The sequence below is a fragment of the Panthera uncia genome, chromosome A2 (genome assembly GCF_023721935.1).
Source record: "Panthera uncia isolate 11264 chromosome A2, Puncia_PCG_1.0, whole genome shotgun sequence".
Taxonomy (NCBI): domain Eukaryota; kingdom Metazoa; phylum Chordata; class Mammalia; order Carnivora; family Felidae; genus Panthera; species Panthera uncia.
The window spans coordinates 53,537,686-53,561,037 of NC_064816.1; the positions used below are offsets into that span (position 1 = coordinate 53,537,686).

A 23,352-nucleotide genomic window follows, 5' to 3' on the forward strand; every position below is an offset into this window, starting at 1 on the left:
GAAAGAAAGAAAGAAAGAGAAAGAAAGAAAGAAAGAAAGAAAGAAAGAAAGAAAGAAAGAAAGAAAGAAAAGTCAAACCTTTAGATAATAGAAAGGTGGTTGGCAGGGGCCAGGGGTGGGGGAAACAGGGAGAGGTTGGTAAGAGTACAAACTTTCAGGTATAAGATGAGTAAGGCCTGAGGATCTAAAGTAAAACATGGTGGCTATAGTTGATAACACGACATTGTATAACTGAAACTTGACTCAGTAGAACTTAAAAGTTCTTACAAAAAAAAAAAAAGATAAATATGTGAGGTCATGGATATATTACTTATCTAGGTGGTGAGAATCCTTTCACAACTTATACATAAATCACCACAGTGCACGCTTTAAGTGTCTTGTAATTTTTTCAATTACATTTTCATAAAGCTGGAGGAAAAAGTACTACTTGCCCCTCCACAGTGTTGTTACTGGTTTTCCTGTGGTTCAATTACTCACTCAGCATTTACTGAGGACAAACTCTTGGCCAGGCCCCATGCCAGAGGTGGTGAGTGCCCGATCCCTGCTCATAAGCAGGAACTTGTCTGGTGGGGCTCAGTGTTCTTCACTCACCTCAAGCAAGTAACCTGTCTGCCTCTGAGCTCCACAGACCCCAATACCCACTCTCAGCCTCATCCCTTCCTGTGTGGCAGGTCCCATACCTAACTCCCAGAGGAGACTCCAGCTGCCATCAGGCCCCCTCAGGGAACAAGTCTAAGCTCCACCCACACTGACTCCTCCTCGGGATTCTCCAGGACCTCCAACTAGATTCCAGAGTAATGGCTTCAAATCATACAGTCTCCACTATAAGGTGTGTTTCAAGAAGTTTTACCAATAATCAAGTAAATCAAAGGAGTTTTCTATCAACCAGGAGGCTCCAAGTTCAATGTCAGGCACCTTTTGTCTGCAGTTCCCACTCACCCCTTCCTCTGGTTCCCTTTAGAGAACGACTCTCCCCCCCCCCCCCCAAACCCCAAGCTCAGACCATATGGCTCAGGTGGGGAAAATCTGGCTTAGTTTCAGGAGGGACATGTGGCTCAGGCCTGGCCAATCAGAGCCTTGCGTTCTCATAGCCCTAATGACTGGCCAGGGACCAGCACACAAACCAATCTCAAGGGAGAGCACTGCCATTGGCAGGTCGGTTGTTAAGCCTGGATCTGCTACAGGGGAGGGCTTGCCCACATAGTTGAGTGGAGCTGGGTGACAGAAACACCAACTGAGCCTCTTGATCCTGCCAGGATGAATCCCGGAATTTTTAGTTCCTTTCCTGTCCAATACAGAGGAGTATTGCTCTACAGGTGACAATTGCTCACAGTGGAACATTCCTCTCATTCTGGCTACAGGCTAAGAACACTGTGGGCAATAGGTGTTATTTATAATAAAAGGGTGTATGGAACCAGTTACTCTCTTGGTGTACAGAAAGATAATACCTTGAGTTTATGTAGATCTTTAAAAGTCACTATTGGAGATGTGTGAAAATTTGTAGCTGATGATTTTAGTCTAAATTGAGATACTCAAGTTACTTGGGTTTCAGTTTGGGCACATTTTGTCTGAAAGAGAAATGCGTAATCCTAAATTTTGTCAGTCCACCCTCCTTTGTATGAGGCAAGAATTCATAACAATCTCTTTCAGGAAACCACCAAGACAGGGATCTAGGTATGGCATCTGCTTGAGAGGCTTCCAAAGGAGATGGTCAAGAGGCTCGGCTTGAGCTATGTGACACCACATTGCAGAAGCCTCATCACCAGCTCCAGTGACCACGGCTGTCCAGCTGGCTGGAGCTCCAAGTGCTGTGCAGCCTAGGAGTCCAAGGCATGGCTCCAAGGTGCCCTCTGACTGCATAAGCCCTCAGAGGGCAGCCCTGTGCAGCCCTGTAGAGGAAGCCTTGACGTGGAGGGCTGTGGCAGGATGCTGCCTGAGCTGCCCGGGTGCAGACTGAGTCCCAGCTCCAACCCTCCAGGCAGGTAGCCTAAACCACAGAAGGGCTCACAAAACCCACCCTGCTTCCTCCTCCTCCGTCTGGTAACGTGCAAATGGTTATCCTGCAGCTGATCTTTTATTGCCCTTCTTCCTGTATCTTAACAGCTAGGAGCTAAGTGGACATTTGTATGTCACATCAGTTTTATGGGCACACGAAATCAACTGTGTCAGATTTTAAGGGCCACGGTTTTTAGAAACCTACGTGTGTACACAACAGCCCTCACACCAAAAGTTCTAGTGTAAAAAAAGTTCTATCACTTCTAGGAGAAAAAAGAGAAAGATGGCCAAGAATAAAGTAGTATCCAGGAACTAACCATGGATATTGGAAGCCACTAAAAATAAAACACAAGCTCAGGAAGAACTGGAGGGTGTGGCCAAGCAAGAGGGCCAGATGCTCCAGTCATCCCGTGGCTGTGGGAGACATTAGGAGCAGTGCACTACCCTGAGCCAGAGTCTCCACAGCACGCCCGTCTCCACACACACACACACAGGTAGGAGTCCAGCAGATTCACATCCCACCGTCTAGTGCTAGCTGTGGGGCCACAGGCAAGCAATGCAAGCTCTCGGAGCTTTGGTTTGAAGAGCTATTGTAGGGATTGAAGAGGGATATACATACAAGCTGCTTCTGCCTGATGCCCCTTTATGGCAATCATTACTGTGCAGTATCACCAGCAGCAGCATCTAGGCCAAGAGTTTTACTTGGAAACGGCGATCCAAAGTATCTGCCATTCGCCACCACAGAACCACAGGTCCTATTTTTCCAATATTGAATGGGTTGATGTAAACAGGTTACCCTCTGGGACTACTGAGACCTAAGGACAAAGTGTAGGGGTGAGCAAAAGCGAAGGAAGGTTCTCTCCTGTCTCCTCACAGAAGATAAAACCTGGCAGCTTGCTCACACTCGTCTTCCTCTTCTCCATTAACTTGCAGGGACAGGTACAATAAATAATGAAAACGAAACCTTTTTACAGTGTTTACCGGAAACATCTTTCTTGCACATGGCTGAAAATACTGTGCATACGTTAGCATATTGTGCTTGATGATGGACTAACAAACACATTCAGCATATTCACAGGCAAGCTATCCACACATCAGACTTTCTACATTTCAAAATGGTACAACCTACTTGGTAGAGCACGTCAGGTTCTAAGTCCTGTCTAAATAAAGTCTGAGAAACTGCCACACATACATGTACTTTCCTCTCTCTTTCAAGCATTAAGTGCTGACTGACTGAAGCTAGAAATAAAAAGAGCTTTGCTTTTAAGCCACTGTGTTTTATTGTGCTACTAAGATATGTTGCTGAAGACCTCTCGTCACGAATGGCCCGTGATCCAAGAGTGGAAATACGTTCTTTGAGTCATTAAATATGTGTGGCATTGGTAGATATGATGAGGCTGAACCACACAGGTATATAACCTCTGAAGCCTGACCTTAGAGATAAATCGGACCAAGCAGAAGTAACAGAAATCATGCTTCATATTCATGGCAGTGTTAACATCTACAATGTCACAGTCCCACCACCACCACCCACCCACCCTGTTCTTTGGGCACTCTTTTTTGTGCTCTTATGGCATCCTGTACATGCATTATTCTATCTACCTCCCTGGCCTGCAACTGTTGGTTTAAAGAACTGCCTTCCCAGAGGATTTGAAGGAAGTATGCATATTGGCAAAACTAATTTTCAGTGGTCCACCTGGTGCCTCAAACCTAGGAGATGCACAGATGAGTGTATACAAGTAAAGTCAACGTAAGATGTGTGTTTACTTTAAAGAGTTCGCATTAAAAAAAATTAAAAAAGGAAACATCAAATTCAATTTAAAGGAAAAAAAAAACAGAAACTGTCTGAGAAAACAACAGCAAATCAACTCCTGAAAAAGAGTTCTGCATCTTGGTGATCACATTTATTGAAAGGGTTGGAAAAAATAAAAATACTCTTTAGCTTAAGAATTTTTGAGTTATCTGCAAATCAACTCATTTCAGGAGTGCAAGAATCCTTGGTCATTTCTTAATGTCGAAATTAACGCAGGTTTCTCTTTTGAGTGTCTTCTACATTTAAAGAGGCAATCATACAAAGTCTCCTATATTCCATAACACGATAAATTCTTTGTTTCAGCCAACTCTTAATGGAGGGGCAACTAGAACAACACCATCTCCCCGGACAAAGAGCATCGGAATATTCCGTTTTGTTGACTGGAAGAGGAAAAAAAAAACAAAACACAACACATTTATACAAATATGTAGTAGTATTATTTATTTTTTGAGAAACTGACAACAACAAAACCCACACAGACGCATCATAACACAACTGATTTAAAAACCTCATCACTCACTTACCTTTGTAGCACAAAGAACCACTTTATTAACTGTTTACTTTTCCAGGATGTCAATAATTGGGGCAAAGATTAGAGCATTCACCAAAACCCACGTTCCTCCTCTTCCTACCACAGAGCTAGACTACATTACTCACACTTCCTTACAACCTGGTGCAGCCGAGACTGGGTTTTGACCAATGGGAAGTGAAAAGAAGTGACTGACTGACCCATAAGCCTCCCACGAGTGCCCCTCTATGGTCTTCCTCCCATGACTAGCCGGACTCAGATAATGAACTCTGGAGACGGCAGAGCTGTAAGACAGAGGAAGCCTGGGCCCTTAATTAAGTACCTGGAAGAAAGCTATCATGCTGAACTAAAACTCCACTCAGGACTGTTATGTGGGTGAGAAATAAAATTCTGCTGCTGTACTGAGCCGCTACATGTTGCTCCTGTGTCCTACTACTGAGCTCACTTATGTGGAACGAATACCTTGGGGCACTAGCCTATAGGTGGAGCCTTAGGCAGTAAGGAAACAGATAATGGAATACAAATATTTGAAATCCTCTTATGCCTGAAGAAAACATTAGGTAAAAATGTTGCCTGCAAAGGCTTGGAAGGTAGCCCAAGGGCCTCCCTAACCTACAGGTTCTAGGGAAAGAGGTTGGAACAAGCCAAATGTTAGTTGCTATTAACCTGATACATTCAGCAAGGCAGTAAGAGATGAGCCCAGGTAAGAACTAGCTGGTTTTCAAGCAGAGATCACAAGAAATAGGACTCACAGGGTTTGAAAAGCCAACAGTTTTTAGATCCCAAACTATAGACAATGAACAGGCACAAAAGCTTTGCAGACTGAAGCCCAGCAAACCTTCTCAGTTAAACAAACTCAGCCCTGAGGCAAGAATTAGTTTAAGTGTGCTGCTTTCCCACCCAAATTTACTTTAGAAAATGGCCTAAGGGTGGGAAGAACAGTGGGAAGGAACTAAAATAAATAAAGGCATCTATAGGCTATGTGTAGGCAAGAATGTTGAGGTTACTGGCCCATAGAATTGATTGGAAATGAACAGATCAGATGCACACAAAGTCCTAAGCTTTTAAAGAAATTGCATGCAAAGAAACAGCCTGGCTAAAAAAGCTTTTGACTATTTTTCACTCTTCCAGCATAAGCAAGTACTTGGCTGTGAAAGCTGAAGCCCCCATTTAGGGTCGCCAGATTTACCAAATAAAAATATAGAGTGCTCAATTACATTTGAATTCTAGATAAATAGAAGAAAAAAAAATTTTTTTTTTTTTGGTCTAAGTATCTCCCAAATAGTACATGGGACAGACTTGACCTAAAAGCCATTACTTCAAATCCTAGGACAGGGAACATTCACACCTCCCCAGGGGATTCTGCTGTATGTTTCCATTCTTCCCTTTTCCGAAGGCAGGTTTTTTTTGTTTGTTTGTTTTTGGTGAAAATTCTGTCCCTGTTCCGCTATAATAGCTGTGGGAGGGGCAACAGTAATTAATTCCTCCTTTTCAGGTTCTAGGAATCTATACCACAAGTGACCACATGTGGATCTGACAGAGAGAACAAAAATATTAGTAACAGTTGTCATAGAGAGCAAGATGCAGTAATGACACACTGGAATCAACGTGAAGAATCAACTGAATTAGTTACTCATCAGTGTGACTGAAAGAGAGAAGTCCAAGAAAATTCTGAGATTTATGGTCTAAACAACAGAAAATCATGCACTGAGGATAGGGAACTGAGAATGATCTCATTTTGAAGGTGAAGAACACCTTCAAAGGAATTTACTTTTAGATGTACTGAGTTCAAGATAATATCCAATGTGAAAATATTTTCAATTAGAATACTGGGTATGAAAGAGTGAAGCTCAGAAAAGGAAACAAACTGGAGACACAGACTGATCCACAATCATGACAGCTTCCAGTCACCACATGCCATGGCTTTACACATACCAAGTTCAGTGCCTCCTGTTATAATCCTGGGAGGCAGGCACAGTTACTGTCATCTTACAAAAGAGGTCCCCTAAGGCTTAGGAAGTTTCTATAACTTGCTCAAGGTCATGAAACTAACCACTAGTAGCAAAAATGTGAGCCCAGATCTGTGAAGAGCTCAAGCTTTGGTGCTGTACTGATTACTGTTACAGACTCCTAGTTACTAAATGACATCACACCTCTGAGGGGAAAAAGAGACACATAGGTTAAAAAATTCAAAACCCATGTTCAGAAGGAGAAAGAAAATTTGCAAAGGAGTCAGCAGTCGTTGAAGACAGAAGGAAAGCCAGGATAAAGCAGAAATACAAAAACCATAAAAGGCTAACAGATGAACACTTACTATGTGCCTGTCACTAACCTGAAGGCTTTTCATGTAAACTCTCAGTGAATCCTAAATAGCTGTATAAAGTGGGTCCTACTACCATCCCCATTTTACAGACAAGGAGACTTAGTCACAGACACATTGCGTAGTTTGATACAATTAAATAGCTGGCAAGCAAGGGAGTCAAGATTTAATTCCAGTCCTGCAATCTGAGTCTATATTTTAAACCACTATACTCTAGAAGGGTCAAAGACTGGCTTTTCAAATACTTAAAAGACATAGGTGATTTCCTTCTTTTCTTCTTCACATTGAACAATGAAATGTGCCAACATTCAGAAGATCTGCATAGCTCCACGAACTAATATTTTCCAAATGACCAGTGCTTGATGTCACAGAATCACACAACACAAAAGATCCATTAAAAGGACAAGGTAGTGGGGCACCTGAAAGTTGCCCTGGGTGGCTCGGTCGGTTAAGCATCCAACTTTGGCTCAGGTCATGATCTCACAGTTTGTGAGTTTAAGCCCCATGTCGGGCTCTGTGCTGACAGCTCAGAGCCTGGAGCCTGCTTTGGATTCTGTGTCTCCCTCTCTCTCTGACCCTCCCCCATTTGCACTGTCTCTCTCACTCAAAAATAAATAAACATTAAAAAAAAAAAAAGAACAAGGCAGACCAATGAATTTGCATATAGTAAGAGCATGAAAAGTTCAATGATGTGGTCTCAGATTCCACACTGCAATTAACCTTTAAGAAACTACCACTTGTTGAGTTTTAATGTAGCATCAAACGTGAATACCCACAAAAAATACTCCTCCCTTTTGTAACTACCTGTGAGGAAGGATTCTCAACTATGACATATCATAACAGATTACATGCAGAAAAAGATGTGAGAACCTAGATTTCAGTTAAGCCAGGCATTAAAGAAATCTGCAAAAAGGTAAAACAAAGACGCCTCTAAGTATTTTGTCCTGTAGTTGATGTTACTTAAATCAACATGTAATAGGCTCACTATTACGGAGTTAGTGTTTTTAAAATTTCTCCGTTTTAGTTTTTATTAAGTATTGATAGCTTAAATTCACATCAAACAAGGAACACTGTCCAGCATTACTCTTACAGACTAACACACATGAGCATCTTAAACTGACATGTATCAGTGAATCCTGGCAACTGGATGAGGTAAGTGTTAGTATTCTTGCCTAACAATGAGGAACTTGAATCTGCCAATTCACTGGCCCAACATAACCCAGGTGGGACATGGCCAAAACAGCACTATAAATTAGGTCCGTCTGACCCTGAAGTCTTTGCTTTTGATTGCTATACTTTACCGGGTCCACAAGTAGGTGTCAAATCATGACGGGCTTTTTATAAATAAGTGTTACGCTGTTGGATGTTGAGAACATTTGACATTTTAAAAGTGAAGAACAGAATTCCATGACTTACTTTATATATCTCCTCATAGGTTTCCTCATCAATTTCTATGGTAGTCACAGTCTCTTCCACATCTCCCAATATCATATTTAAATGCTGATCATAAGCCTGCAGTGGAAAGGTGAGCGATCAAGAAACTTAATCATCAAATAAAGGAACAATGAACAGAGCTTACGCACAATACTTATATCACACACTTTTATACACAAATCAAAAATAATTCTGCTGTGCTAATAAGCTGTTTCTTCACAAATTATTTCCAGTGACAAGTTAACTGACCTGATAAAAATACAAAGCTGTTTATATGGCCTAAAATGAATTTACTCAAAATAATTTGAAATTATTACTTTTTTAAAGCGTCTACCCTATTGGTCATCCAAGACAGTCACATCATTTATAATATTTATGAGAAAAAGCAAATTCATCACTTTTCAGTAGACTTCTTTCAACTCCCTCTGTAACAGCATGACAAGAGAGATACAGTGGAAGAAATACGATTCTTTAACTGTGAAGAAGATGGCACTTCAGTCTCCCAAAGGTACAAGACAAGACCTCCCTGTGCTAAACTGAACACCACCGCGTGAAACCAGTAGAGCAATACCCGGCCCACGTAAAACCTAGCCAAAATAAACTGTGTTTGGCACCTGTAGGCTCAATCAATAAATGTTGCCATCCTGATAGGGATAGCCTTAATCCAAACTCTAAAGCTCATGTATTTTACTAAAAGGTGAAACGCCAGGGGCCTTGTTCAGAACCCACTTATGCTTACTTCTTTTTTAAAAATTTCTTTTATTTTGGGGCATCCGGGTTGCTCAGTTCGTTGAGTGTCTGACTTCGGCTCAGGTCATGATCTCACAGCTTGTGAGTTCGAGCCCCGCGTCGGGCTCTGTGCTGACAGCTCAGAGCCTGGAGCCTGCTTCAGATTCTGTGTCTCCCTCTCTCTCTGCCCCTAACCCACTCGCATTCTGTCTCTGTCTCTCTCAAAAATAATTAACATTAAAAAAAAAATTTTTTTTAATAAAAAAAATTAATTTTTTATTTGAGGCGGGGGGGGGGGGGGGAGAAGGAGGGAGAGAGAAGGAGGGACAGAGAGAGAGACAGAATCTTAAGGAGGCTCCAAGCTCAGTGTAGAGCCTGACATGGGGCTCAATCCCACCACCCTGGGATCATGACCTGAGCTGAAATCAAGAGTTGGATGCTCAACCGACTGAGCTGCCCAGGTGCCTCTCACTCATGCTCACTTCTAACAAAGGGTTAAATGGTTTACCAGCTCACATCAAAGTAAAAGTAACACATCAGCCACATAGCAGCCACTTCTAGCAAAGCATACCAACAAGAGCAAAAATCTATAGATGAGGGCCAGAAAACAAACAAAATGTTGGGGGCCATTTAGTATAGAGGCAATGAAGTCTAGAAGGGAACTAAAGAAGCCTCCAAAAGCTAAGGCGACATATCTGTCCCGGGGTGTGTCTCCACATGCCACTGGCCCATGTGTTTAAGCGCAATTCTCTTTTTCTTGGTAAAGTTGCCACTCTTCCATTTCCCGGGGTTCCTCTTCTCATAAAGCCAGCTGTATATCAAGATCAGTGTCTTCCTAGGTCCCTGCTTTTTAAGTACAGGACACTCTACCTTTAGGTCTTATGGAAGGTGAAATCAAAGTATTTAAGAATGGGGCTGCAGTCAGATTGCCTAGGGTCATATTCTGGACCTTCCTTTAACTTAAGCAAGTAACTTCACCTTTCTAGGCCTGAGCTTCTTCAACTGCATAACCAGGCTAATTAGCATCTACCTCGATAGGGCTGTTATAAAGGTTAAATGAGACATTACATACAAAACACTTATAATAAAAGCACCTGGAATGTAATTAATGCTCAACAAATATGAGCCATTTTAAATCACTTTAAGGTAGAATGATGGTAGTAAAAACAATATATACAGGAGAGTGACAAGTTGTCAAGAAAAGACAAAACCTTCAGTATACTCTCTTTATGAATAAATAGGACCACTTCATGGGACCAATCCTATAGAAATACGTACAGATATACACAAAGAAATATGCATAAAAATACATACTGCAGACTTATTTACAGCAGCAAGAAATGGAAAACAATCTAAAAACCACTTTTACAATACACAGAATTCTATGCAGTCCTTAAAAAGAATAAAGGAGGGGCGTCTGGGTGGCTCAGTTGAGCCTGCAACTCTTGATTTCAGCTCAGGTCATGATCCCAGGGTTGGGGGATCAGGCTCTGTGCTGAGCGTGGAGCCTGCTTAAGATTCTCTTTTCCTTTGCCCCTCTCCCCAGCTCACGCTCATTCGCTCTCTTAAAAAAATAAAGCTGAATGGAGATTTATATGCATTCATGATGAATAATTTCCAAGAAAGATTAAGTGAAAAAGAAAGCTGCTCAAAAATATGTACAGCAAGATCCCAGTTTTATTTACAGGTGGTGTATATAGTGCAAATACATGCGTGGGATCACATGTATATGTATTTATGTGTAAATATAGAAAAGACCTAAAAGATCACAGACCCAATTTCTAAGTGGCTAGCAAAAGAAAAAAATGGGATTTCACCTTTTACTCTATGTACTTCTGTGCTATTTAATTTTTCTCACAAGAAAACGCAAACTTATGTACATATCAGTAACTGATAGAACGTTTAAATAAGAATGGAGAATAAATGCTATTTACAAATAAATAGAAAAAATGAAAGAAATGAAATGTTCTTTAAAATCACATCATTTCTGTTAGAAAAAATATTAAAGAGGTGAATTAAATGCAGTTGTACTTGACTTGTAGAAATATGGGTGACCTTCCACCTTCTTATCTACATTCAAAATACTCTTCTACATCAGTTAGTGTTTATATTTCAAGGGGGTAGTGGTAGGGAGGCATGACAGAGAAATCATCTGATTTCAAGGTAATTTAATAAATTTACTTACATGTAATCTGCCTCGAAGCTCTCTGTCATTCCTCATTTTCACATAAATTCGCTCGTCCAGGCTAAGCCTGATGAGATCCAGGGGCTCCTCTACGGTGTTGGTGGTTTGTTGCTGATGAAAGAAACAGGCTTAGTAATACAGTACTAGCGAGGGCAGTGTTCAAGTCATTGCTGTCCTGTATGACGGTGGGCAAGTTACTTAACACCTCAATGCCTCAGTCTCAGACTCTAAAATGTGGATGACGATAGCGCCTACCTAATACTGTTGTTGTGAGGCTCAAAGGGCATATTATGAAAGCTTAAAACAGTGCCTGGATCATAGTGAGTGCTATGTAAGTGAAGGCTGAAACACACGTACACAGGAAGGAGTTATACAGCAAAATAAGCATGTACTTTGTTCTCTCAAAATCCAAAGTGCCTGACCCAATTTCAGGGTACAGGAAGTCACTGTCTGGGACTTCAACCTTACCTCAAATTTCATTTAGTGATTTGAAAAAATCTCATTTAATGATTACCACACACTAATCAGAATGCCAAGGAGAGATTCAATCTGGGGCAGGTTGAGTTTAGGGTGCCAACTGGCCACTAAGATGAATATATTTAGCAGGAGTATTGAATACTGGTTGAAAGCACTAGCTTTGAAGTCAGGCAGTGTGTGTTCAACTCTTGAATCTGAAACTTGTGAATTCGGATTAAAAAAAAAAAAAATCATGCCATCTCTGAGCATCAGCTTCCTTGTTCGTAAAATGAGGACGCCATAATCTTCCCTTCATGATTCTTGCAAGGACTGGATGAGCTAATGTATTAAGTTAACGTATTAAGTGTATTCACAATAATAAGTGGCAAACTGAAAGTACTTAAAAATGGTTCTTGTTATTTCCAATTGAAGAACTGCTGGAAATATAGGTCCCAGAGAGATCAGGGCTAGGATGACTTGGGAGTCATCCAAATGCAAGGGATGGGTAGGCAGGAAAGTTGGTGAGATTATTCAAGGAGTTTCTTTGGTGAGTACATCAGGCCAGTGGCAGAATGCGACTGAAAGTTACAGGCTCTACAGTCTTAAAAAAGCTAGAATGAAAAAAAAAAAATTCCTAACCTCAACTGGTCCTCAATCCCAATTAAACAGGTGACAGTCAAAGACCAGCTAACCAACTACTACATTACGGTAGAGCGGTCAGTCTCTGCCCTCAAGGAGTTCATTCTAGTGGGGAGAGGGGTATGAATAAATATATAGTAATACTACAAGAACAGACACACCACAGAGCCCTACTGCTCCTTTGGCTATAGTCTACAATACCCACTGTCCATACTTTTCATCCTGTAGCTTTAAATTTGCCTTTTCAAAGAAGCCTCCCTGATTAACCAATTCATTCCCTCAATAAATATTTGTTCAGGGTTTCCAGCACTGTTCTGAACCTGGAAGACAGAATGGTGAACAAAACCCTGCTCTTAAGGATCTCACATTCGAGTGGGGAAAGACAGACGTTGAACATCGAAGGGTCTACTTAATATGAACAAATGACATGCTACGAAAAAAAATAAAGCAGACTGGGAAAGAGTGCTATTTTATGCAAGTGGCCAGATAAATCCTTGTTGATGAGGTGAAATTTCAGGAGGAAGCTAGGTTGTGGCCTGATCCACAAATATATCTTAGGAAGAGCATTTTCGGGAAAAGGAGAGAAGATGAGAAAGCCTGGAGTACCATCATATTATTTTATATACCAGGTCCTTGCTTGTTTTCTTCATGCCACATCACAGTTCCTACATATTGCAAGTTTGTTTACTTATCTGCCCTTCCAGAGAACATAAGCTCCAAGTGGGGACAGGGCTCACGTTTGTCAATGCCGGTGTCCCTGGTGCTTAGAGCGGAGTCTAACCATACAAGTTGATGTTTACTACTCATTTGCTGAACGAGTAACAACCGTTGCGCTCATAATAGTAACTATTTAGCTTTATTATCACCTTTTCTATCAGAATCCCGACATCTCCGTGAGGCAGGCAGGGATAATCATTCCCATACCACTGATGAAGATGAGATACAAGGGAAAGGAAGTGACGAGTGTGAAGAATAATTAGTTTTCAGGCGGGCTTCCAAGGGGAAACCATCTCAGGGCGTGAGACAAAATTCGGGGGGGCGCGGTTACCAAAGGGAAGATTAAAAGCCGTGATAACCTAGAAACAGGGCGGCATGAAGGCCACCTTTCGGTGAGCTTGGAGAAAGTAGCCCTGGGACGCAAAGCCTAACAGGGTGAGGGCTAGCAGTGGAAAAGCCGCTCTGGAGTGAGCCCCTCAAAACACACTCACCTGGTCCACGTCGTCCGCCATGCTTCAAACCCTGCGCTCTTTCCTGCCTCTCGCGAGAGTACGCGAGCCGCTCGCGCGCCCCCCTCCCCCCGCCACTGTCTCCGGAAACGCGAAAATACAACGAGCCGGAAGTAGAGAGAAATTCGTTCTGCGCCGTCTTGCTTTGTACAGTTTGTATTGGTCATTTGAGGCTGAGGCTGGGGCGGAGCTTCATCGGCGTAGACTTGGCCTATAAGGAAAGGTCTGGCGATGCCTCGCCCCGCTGGAGGCGGAGCTTGCGCTCCCATTCCCGCGGCTTAGTGCGTCAATCTCCGGGAGTCTTGCCTGGGCAACATGGTTCGGAAGCGTGCGGCCGGTAGGGAGCCGCAGGGACGTGAACCGTGCGGCCGGAAGGCCAAGGGCAAGAGCACGGCCCGGCGTGAGGAGAAGGAGGCGGGTGAGAGCGAGACCGAGCCGGGCTTAGGGGTAGATGCTCGTGCTCAAGGAGGGCAGGAAACAAGGTGCGGGGGTGGGGGGGGGGGGCTGACTTCTGGAGGTGAGGGGGCGGAGAATACCCTGTTTGCCTTGAGCGGAGCCGGCGTTAACGGCGGCCCGGGGAGGCGGGCGGTTGTGCCACTGCTTGGGTCCTCACCGACGTCGCTGTGCTTTAGTCCTCGGGAGGACTGATGCGCCCTGGGGGTTCCCCTGGAGCTCAACCTGACCATTGGCTCTCCGGCGTTGCCTCTTTCCTGCTCCCTGTTGCCCACAGGATGCTGTCCAGCCTCCTGCAGATGCAAAGGGCTGAATAGGGGAAAAGGCATTACAGTTATTTTGTGGCCCCCCCAGAAGACGGATGGACCAGAGTGCTGTAATGTGCGGACTCCCAGAATAATATCTTCAGTTAAATCTCACCCCAGAGTTGCAGATTCGGATCCAACCTGACTTCTCCACCTGGATATCGAATAGGTTTCTTATATTCGTCAAGGGCAAAGCAAAACTCTTGCTTTTCCCCTTTAAGCCTGTTTCTTCCCCACCTTTTCCCGTTCAATAAATGATCCCTTCACCCACTTGTTAAAGCAAGGCTCTCCTTTTCATTATACGTACACATCTAATCCGTCAGCAGGTTCTACCAATCCAACCTCAGAACTGTATCTCAGATCCCTCCACTTCTCTTTATTTACGTGGTTACAGTCCCTGCGAAGCCACCATCACTTTTCAGTTGAAGGACCACAGTTGCTTTACTGGTCTCACTACTTCCCCACTTCTCTGCAATGGTTTTCCACCTGGCAGCCCAAATGATTAAAAAAAAAAAAAAAAAAAAAAAAAAAAAAATCAGATCGTGCCATGTTCCTACCTCAAACCTGTGGCTTCCCATTGCTCTTGGCCTAAAATCCAAATTCCTTACCATGGCCTGCAAGACTTTACATGATTTGGCTGCTGCTACTTCTGTTGTCTTTTAGGACTCTTTGCCAGATACCCTCCTTATTGGCTTCCTTTCTCTTCCTCAAATATGCCATGTTATTTCTCACCTTGAGCCTTTGCCTTTGATATTCCTTCTTCCTGCAATGTTCTCCCATGGCTCTAGGGTGGCTGATTTCTTCTGTTCCTTCACATCTGAACTTACACTGCTTTGAGTGTCTGATCTAAGGTGATCCTTACCAGGTACTCCTTCACAGGCCCTCACAGCCTCTGTTGCATAATGTAATGATCTTGTTAATTTATTTGCTTCCTTTTAGGGTAGCCCGTCTTACTACCATTTAAGTTTATGCAAATGTGTCTTATTTTTTGCTGTGTCCTGTATTGTCCTCTCCCTCCTCCCTGCATATGCCAAGTGCTCAATAAATGTTTTCAATAATTGCATAGTGCATGCTGTAGAAGGGATTTCTGGCATTCCTAAAATAATCTGAATAGAAGTTTAGGTAACCAACAAGGACTCCTATGACACTAGGTTCAATACTATGATTATATAAGTTCAACATTCATTAGTAAATAGGCAAATGGAAGTCATTTCCAAACTTAGAAGGTAATTTACCCCACAGTTAATGCTGTGAGTTCCATTTTATTGATTTACTCATTCAGGTAATTTACCTTTACACAAAGGTAAATTGCCCTTTACACAAAGTATTCAAGACAGTGATATTTTGGAAGAAGGTAGCAGGCTTTGTGGCTTTTGAAGGAACAATCAGGTTTGGAGAGATTGGGAAATGCTCTCTGAAGGAGATACATTTGATCTGTGACTTTAAGGATGGGTAACATTTCAGCTATGGCTGTGAAAAGGGGTTGCTATTGCAGTCAGAGGGAATGTATTCTGAATATGTGGCACTTCAGGAGTTTGAAGTTTTAACCTGATGGAAATGCCACCTGCCTGGGTACCATTTCTTCCAGCTTAATACTTGATCTGGACTCCAGGTTGGTGCAACTTAGTAGTTATATGCACTGGTGCAAATTATTTTGGACAAATAGTTTACCTCTCTGAACCTCATCTCTGAAACACAATACTACCTTTCAGGGTAGTTGTGTTTGCGAGTGAGGTAGAAGCATCTGCCACGGTCCACGTCAGGTAATCAGATGGGCTACCTTCTATCGGTTCGGCCTAGGTGTAGGTGAGGAAGCACCCAGGCATGAGTCAGACCCTGCTAGCTAGAGGAGCTTGGCAGTAAGTTCTCTTCAAGGAAGAGTTACAATCTTTGCTGTGGTTGGGTCGAAGAACAGTCTGGTTGTGGATTGGGCTACAGTTCACACTGATTTGATGACTTTACAGTATAGTTTCTGAGCACCTCATTGCATGCCAAAGAAGGTGACACTTGGCTGCTTTCAACGTTTAGGGACAAAGAAAACAGTCTACATTATTTCCTTGTTTCTATTAGGGCATGTCTAATTTCTTTATGTTTCTTCCCTATGTTAATGCTTTCGTCGCTGTGAATCATTAATTCCTTCAATAAATATTTACTGAGCACCTGCTATGTCCAGGCACTGTTCTCAGACCTGGAATTAATAGTAGTGAATAGGACAGTCAAGATCCCTGTTCTCGTGATGCTTACAATCTGTGGGGGAGGTGGGGGGGGGCAGACAATAACAACTTAATAAATTAATAAATTAATAAACAACTTAATAAATTAATAACAACTTAAATGCATGCAGCAATAAGAGTTATGCTCTTATCCTCTAAGAGGAAGAAGCAGCTAAGTCAGAATTGGTAGTCAAGGAAGGCCTCTTTGAGGAGGTGATTGATAGTTTGAACGAATTACTGAATGTCCTGAAGGAGCCATTCATAGGAAGTTCTGAGGGAAGGCAGAGGAAGCTGTAAGTTTTAACAACTTAGGAGGAAATGAAATGAGCTTGGCCGGTTGGCTGGACACAGGGAGGTGGGGGGCGAGTGGTAGAAATTGAGGTGGGAGAGGTGGACAGGACTCTTAGTTTGGAGACCAAACTAAGTTTGTATTTTATTCTAAGCACTATGGGATGCCGCTGGCAGTTTTAAGCAGGTATTATTAAATCTCACTGGAAGGTCAAGTAGACCATGTGGTAATTCCTGCCTTTCTGAAATAACCACATTGGCCTCAAGGAGGCTGGTTAGGTAACTCTAGATCTTGGAGAGTGCTAGAAAATAGCTCTCTGGATTCTCTGGGACCCAAAAAACCATAAAGAATAAAGAAAAAAAATAACCTATGTTTCTACCATCCAGAAAGAAGCACCACTGAATAGTGGTATATTTTGTTCAAGTTTGTTTTTCTAAGTAGTGGAAACCACACAGTAAAAACATATTTGCTTGCTTAACATTTTATTAGATGTCATTTTCCTTTGTCTTAAAAGGTGACTGAATTACCTTCCATTGTGTGACTGTACATAATTATTATGTCATGGTTGGGCATTCAGATTTTTAAAATTTGGGGGTATTACAGTAGCCACCCCCCCCATCTTCATGTTCCAAAGTCCCCCCTCCCCCCACAACAGTGGATGCCTGAAACACAGATAGTACTGAACCCTGTATATGCTGTTGTTTTCCTAGACTCCATACCTATGATAAAGTTTAATTGATAAAACTAGGCACAGTAAGAGATTGGCAACACTAATAATGAATAGAAGTTCAAACAATATATTGTAATAAAAGTTAATGTTTGTTTATTTTTGATATAGGGAGAGTGTGAGCAGGGGAGGGCAGAGAGAGGGAGACACAGAATCCGAATCCAAAGCAGGCTCCAGAGCCTGACGTGGGGCTTGATTTCACAAACCATGAGATCTTGACTTGAGCCAAAGTTAGATGCTTACTTAACCTACTGAGCCACCTAGGTGCCCCAGCCTTCTGATTCTTATGTGAGGCGATAATATGCCTAGGATGAGGTAAATAACAGGCATTGTGACGTAGCCTTAGGCCACTGTTGACCTTTAGGAGTTTGTCAGGAGGTTCAGTTGTTCCTCGCTGCAGTTGAGTAGTGGGTTGAGTGGGAAACTAAAACCACGGGTAAGGGGGAATTACTGTATGAATGAGGATACTATGGGCATCTTTTTGATTCACAGTTTTTTTGTTTCCTTTCTTGCCCCCCTTTTAACTCCTCTACCTCTCTCTTCAAAGCACAGAAACACAATTGTGTGTTTTAAGCAACCAAAAAAGTTTGGTGAGGAGGAAACAGTGCTTTTGAAGTATCCTCTCGCGTGCATTTTTAGATTAGTAAAAATGAAAGAGTTTCACATCTGTTTGTTTTACATCTATTCATAGAGGGCTGAGAAGCGTTAAAGATCCAGAAATTCTGACACCCTACTCAAACTGTCAAGTCATAAACCCTCAAGCAGCTTTTGGCCGTGGAATAAGGAATGTCTCCAGATTCTAAATATTTTTGAAATTGTTTGTTTCCATTAAAATGTTCAAAACACAAGAATGCATAGAGTCCTTTTATAAAACATTCTAAAGAAATTGATCTGTGATTTTATCTAGCATTAGAACATATGTTCCACTATAATGAGAAATTTATGAAAATTATGACCATCATAGGGTTTTTCCCCATGCAAAAGTATATTCTTGGGGAATGTAAGTATGTATCCATAGAGTCAGTAAGACAAACCATAAATGGAACGAATCAATCTGATACTAGGTTAATACTGCTGCACCTCAATAAAGGCTAAAGTATTTTTTTTTTCCAAAATTAATTGAAGCAGAGTCATGCAAAGGCAAAGGAGGATTCTCTATTTCAGATTCAGGATTGATTATTTTTATGAACATGTTTGCAAAATAGAAGCTATCTTCCCCTGCCGTGTTACTATTTATTAAAAGTTGATTTACCGATACCTGTTAAGAAACAGACTGTACTTCTAGATACCCTAATTTAACGAAAGCCAGCAGCTTGTGCCTTTTTAAAATTTCCCTTTAACAAAAACCAACAATGATTATTTTAAGGAAACAAAGGTATTTCTGAATTACTACTGTTATTCCAACCCTAAGTTTGCTGAGGTGGTTGGTAAATGAGTGCCTTTGGGTTAGATTGGAAAGGTTTCATAACTGTTTTGAGCAGGGTTTGGTTGTGAAAGGTGGCAGAAACATGGATTCGTAGCAGTAGGGTTGTGGTAAAACTTGGACATGCTTATGAACTCCAAACATTTCACTTAGAAGTGAGTTACCGCTAAAATAAATAGTCTTGGCAGGTAGTCAATAAGCAAGGTGCTCGTAGCAGATTGATGTACTTTCCTCCCTGGATACTAGCTGCAGTTTGAGATTTGAAAGCTAGATTTTTGAGTCATGTGGCAGTGTCTGTCGTCCCAGGAAGAGTAGAATAAAATGCTGGTAAAAGGAGTGAGTTTTTACTGTGAGTGTGGGTGGAAGTTGGAGTAGAGACAGAAGGCTGCAGGCTGGTTGCTGAACAGATGGGACGGTGACCCGGTGACGGAGATGTGGCCTGGAGAGAGGTGACAGAAAGGGGCTTTTCATCACGTGCCTGTGAAAACGCACTGCCTCCACCTTTCCTGTGTCCCTTACCTCATGTTCCATGTGGTCGTCTAGATGTCTTGCAAGATGAGAAACCTCTAAAGAGGAGCCTTCTCTCCAAAGTCTCACGAGAAACGAGGAAGAGAGGTTGCAGTGATCCCGGGGGCCCCGCACACAGTCCAGCCAAAAGGAAGGCGGCCAAGGTGACTGTTAAATCTGAAAATGCCGAGGTGAAGGATGAAGCTCTCAGCGATGGGGAGGACTTCAGGTGAGATGGCTGAGAAGCTTCCTGCCAGGTCTTGATTGCTGCCATCAGGGAGGTGTGAGTAATAAAACCTCCCCTTTTTTGCTTGTCACTAGGATCCGTGCAAAAGACGGGATCTTTAAACTCTTCCAGCTAGAGCTCAGACCACTAGTAAGATTCTTCTTAGCGGTTACAGTTGGCTGTTGAACAGCCAGGCTTGAACTGCAGGGGTCCACTTATATGTGGGTTTGTGTGTGTGTGTGTGTGTGTGTGTGTGTGTGTGTGTGTTATGATAAATACAGTAAGCTCTGTAAATGTAGTTTTTCTTCCTTGTGATATTTCAAATAACATTTTCTTTTCTCCAGCTGACCTTATGGTAAGAATACAGCATACAAGACATGTAACATGCAAAATATGTGTTAAACACTGTGTGTGTTATCTATCGGTAAGACTCCCAGTCAACAGAAGCCTAGTAGTAGTTAGTAGTAGTTTTGGGGAGTTAAAAGTTCTGTGCGGATTTTCAATTTTTCAAGGGTATATAGTTTACCTCTCAAACTTTTCAGATAACAGTGACAGTGTGCAGAAAGTGATTTATTTGTGGTTACGCAGCTAGATGGTGGCAAAAACCAGGTGAGACCCAGGTCTTCTGACTCGCGGTCCAGTGCTCTTTCTCCTGCATAAAGGTATTCCATTCCGAAAATACTGGCCTGCCATTCCAGCTCTCTCTTGTACTGTCCTCGAGCACACTCTCCTCCCACCCAGCTGGACTTCTTGTCCCTCCTGCTTTGCCACCTGAGTTGTGCTCATTCTTCCCTGTACCTGGAATGTTTTCTTCCACCTAGAAGATGTGGATCAGAATCCATTTGCTTGACAGTTTCATTGATTCTTCCCTCCTTTCCTCTGGTTTCTTGCAGCGTCTCTTACAAGTGTAGCTTGTCTGCCTCGTGTTGTGCTTATTTGTGCCCATGTCACGTACTGCACCTGCTCCCCTGGAAGCTCTCTGAGGCCTGGAACCACTCCTGGTTCGTTTTCGTGTGCCCTGTGGCATCTAGGGAAGGGCCTTTTGTTTGGCAGAAACTGAGCAAGATTTTTGCAGTGAATGCACATTCTTAGTAATATGTGGTGGACAGGGATTACAAGCCCAGTGATCTTCCACCTCCCAGGAAAGTTGTGGGGAAGAGAGGAAGAGGAAAACCAGAGGCAGTAGTCCCTTCAAAAACAAATCTTCAATCTTAGTGTTGGCTTTTCCAGCAACCTCCAGTCCTGGCAGAAAACAGTTGCCCAGGAGAGGGCAGCAGTAGACAAGAGCATGAGGAAGCAGGTCAATTTTGCACTCAGTTCATCTCCCTTTCCCTTAGGCTTTCCCTGAATCTGTCTCTGAGCTTACTGTTTCCTGGCTGCCCGTCCGCACTAGTTGGATTCTTTTCTCCAGAGAAATCCACATACAGATAGACCAGGATACAGTCAGTTGAAGCTCTGGGACCTCCTTTCCCTTTCTGTTGAGAGTCCACCGCAGTCAAACCCATAGCACACGGACACTTCCGTTACATTCACTCTCAGGAGAAATGTTTTTGTTTCTGTGGCATTGAGAGAGAGAAGCAGGCTAAAAAGGCAAAATGCGGAGTTTTAGAGCTGAAGACTGAGGATCGGTTATTTTAAATATCTGCGCTGAAATCCGAGACGATGTTATCACCACTGTCAAACATTATAAAAGCTGAAAAGTAACTCAGAGCTCTAAACACATTTTAGAATGTATATGAAATTGCAAAGAGTAGGTTACATATTAACAACCATTTCATCTTGGGCCAGTTAGTCAGCTGTGGCCACTTCCCCGTGTCCTTATCTACTGAACCAGCTAGCTGCCCAAGCTTTTGTTGTTGTGTATGACAGACCTGCATACAGTCACATCCCTGCATACCCTGAAGTTAGAATTCCACTAGCTTCTGTCTCCTTACATCATAATTCTTAAAGTGGGGGGAAACAATTATCTGAGTTGGCTCCTGGTAGGACCAGCAAATGGGAATCCCCTCTTCTCCGTTGTGGTGCCCACCTGCACGTGTAGACACCCAGACACCACAGCTTTTACTTCTGGAACTCCCATTATTACTGTAGTTCCTTCTGATGTTCCCTGTACCCCCTGCAGGCTCAGCTGCGTTTTCCCTCACACAGCTCTAGGTTGTAGGGTCATTGCCTTCTTTCTGACAGCACATCCAGCGTCAGACTGATGATCAGAGCACATCTTGAGGAGCACTTGGGACCCACGCTGATGGAGGGTATGAGGCTCAGAGCTCACACATCATCTTTACATAATTGCAACAGGTTCTCAGCAAATAGAAGGAGTCCTTCTAGGGTATGGGAATCTTCTTCACCTTCCCTCCTGTGATCTTTACACAGGGACTTTGCCAGTGCCCCCAAGAAGGCACACCATCCAAAGAGAGAGGCTGCTGTGGACAAAGGCAGCTGTGAAGGAGACGAGGAGGAAGAAAGTGACGATGATTGGGAAGAGGTAGAAGGTAAAAACATCAGAGCTGTGTGATTGTGTTTTTCTGGTTGAATCGGCTTAGAGGCATGTCACTTAGTTACCCGTTGTTCCCTTTCGAAACTAAGATCTAATAAGGTTGCAGTAGGGACTTGCTTTTGATGCAAGGAAAAATTCATGACCAGGTTACCGAAAATGTATGGTCTTCCTCTGGTGGCTGTCAGGAGTAGATTGTGAAAGAGAGAGGGAACGTCATCTCGTAGAAAGCACACAGGCTTTGAGTCCTGGGTTCAGAGCCCAGCTTTGTCACTTATAGTGGAGTGAGCAAATCCACCTGTCAGAGCTGAGTTTTTTCACTGATGACATTCAGTAAGCATTGAATGCTCCCTGTGAGCTGTGCACAGGCTAGGATCCAGAACTGTGTTGGCGGAGGAAAGGTTTGCAAACGTAATGGGCCTAAAGCCTCATATATTCACAGTAAGTAGCCGCTAATATTATCATCCCTGATTCCTTCTGTCTAGCTTGACTTTATCTCAGCTCTTGATTTGGAAAATGATTTTTGAAAACCAACAAAAAAATTTTTTAATGTAGTACATAGACCCCACCTAGATTCCTAACTGTAACATTTGCCATATTGAATGTGTCTTTCTCTCTGCATATATACATTGTAGAACCATTTGAAAGTAAGTTGCAAGGGCGCTGGGGTGGCTCAGTCTCAGGATATGATCTCACAGTTCACCGGGTTAAGCCCCAAATCTGGCTCTGAGCTGACAGTGGGGAGCCTGCTTGGGATTCTCTCCCCCTCTCTCTGCCCCTCTCCTGCTTGTATGCATGCACTGCTCTCTCTGTCTCTGAAAAATAAACATTTAAAAAGAAAATAAGTTGCAGACACCCTGGCACTTTACTTGTAAATACTTCATGCATTTCAAGAATAAGACATTCTCCTACATGATAAAATATTTTCACACCTAAGAAAATGAAAAGTCCCCATTTGTTACAAAAATATCCTTCCTAGGTATGTTTTTGTTTGTTGCTAATCCAGGATCTAAGGTGTGAGCCTTGTATTTGGTTATACCGCTTTAGTCTCCTTTAGTCGAGAACAGTATGTGCTACCCAGCCCTGTTTTTTCACTTGTGGAACACTGCTGTTTTTGAAGAGTCGTGGCCTCTTCTTTTGTGGGATGTCTCATAGTCTAGTTTTGTCTGACAGACAGTCACACATCTCAGGGTGGTGGTAATGGGTTTCAGTGTCTCTTGGTTTCTTATACATGTAAGGTTTACCTGAATTTAGGTTCAGCTCTTAATACTGCATCCGTTAAGAGGCACCTAATATCAGGTTGTCCTACTAGTGACGCAAAGTTCGATCGTGTAAGGTGGTCCTGCCAGGTTGCAACAATATAAAGGTACATTTTTTCCTCTTTAATTA

General features: G+C 42.7%; 2 protein-coding genes across 4 annotated transcripts in view; one reads left to right on the plus strand and one right to left on the minus strand.

Annotated features, from left to right (window-relative positions):
* The window catches only part of LSM3 (LSM3 homolog, U6 small nuclear RNA and mRNA degradation associated), a 53,285-nt gene extending 39,842 nt beyond the window's left edge, over window positions 1–13,443 (minus strand). Inside the window, exons 1-4 of one of the 3 annotated variants that reach the window (XM_049641072.1) lie at window positions 13,309–13,443; window positions 11,006–11,116; window positions 8,074–8,169; window positions 3,860–4,188 (exon numbers count right to left, since the gene is read on the minus strand). In XM_049641072.1, the coding sequence (XP_049497029.1) occupies window positions 4,108–4,188; window positions 8,074–8,169; window positions 11,006–11,116; window positions 13,309–13,329 (309 nt within the window). In that variant the 5' untranslated portion in view covers window positions 13,330–13,443 and the 3' untranslated portion in view covers window positions 3,860–4,107. Of the gene's footprint in view, window positions 1–3,859; window positions 4,189–8,073; window positions 8,170–11,005; window positions 11,117–12,706; window positions 12,933–13,308 lie in introns of those variants that run through there. The other 2 variants (XM_049641071.1, XM_049641070.1) reach the window with 2 other exon arrangements.
* Window positions 13,444–13,641: 198 nt separating this feature from the next.
* Window positions 13,642–23,352, plus strand: part of XPC (XPC complex subunit, DNA damage recognition and repair factor) — a 28,808-nt gene continuing 19,097 nt past the window's right edge. The window contains exons 1-3 of the mRNA XM_049641062.1: window positions 13,642–13,744; window positions 19,280–19,472; window positions 21,843–21,961. Of these exons, the coding sequence (XP_049497019.1) occupies window positions 13,642–13,744; window positions 19,280–19,472; window positions 21,843–21,961 (415 nt within the window). The remainder of the gene's footprint in view (window positions 13,745–19,279; window positions 19,473–21,842; window positions 21,962–23,352) is intronic.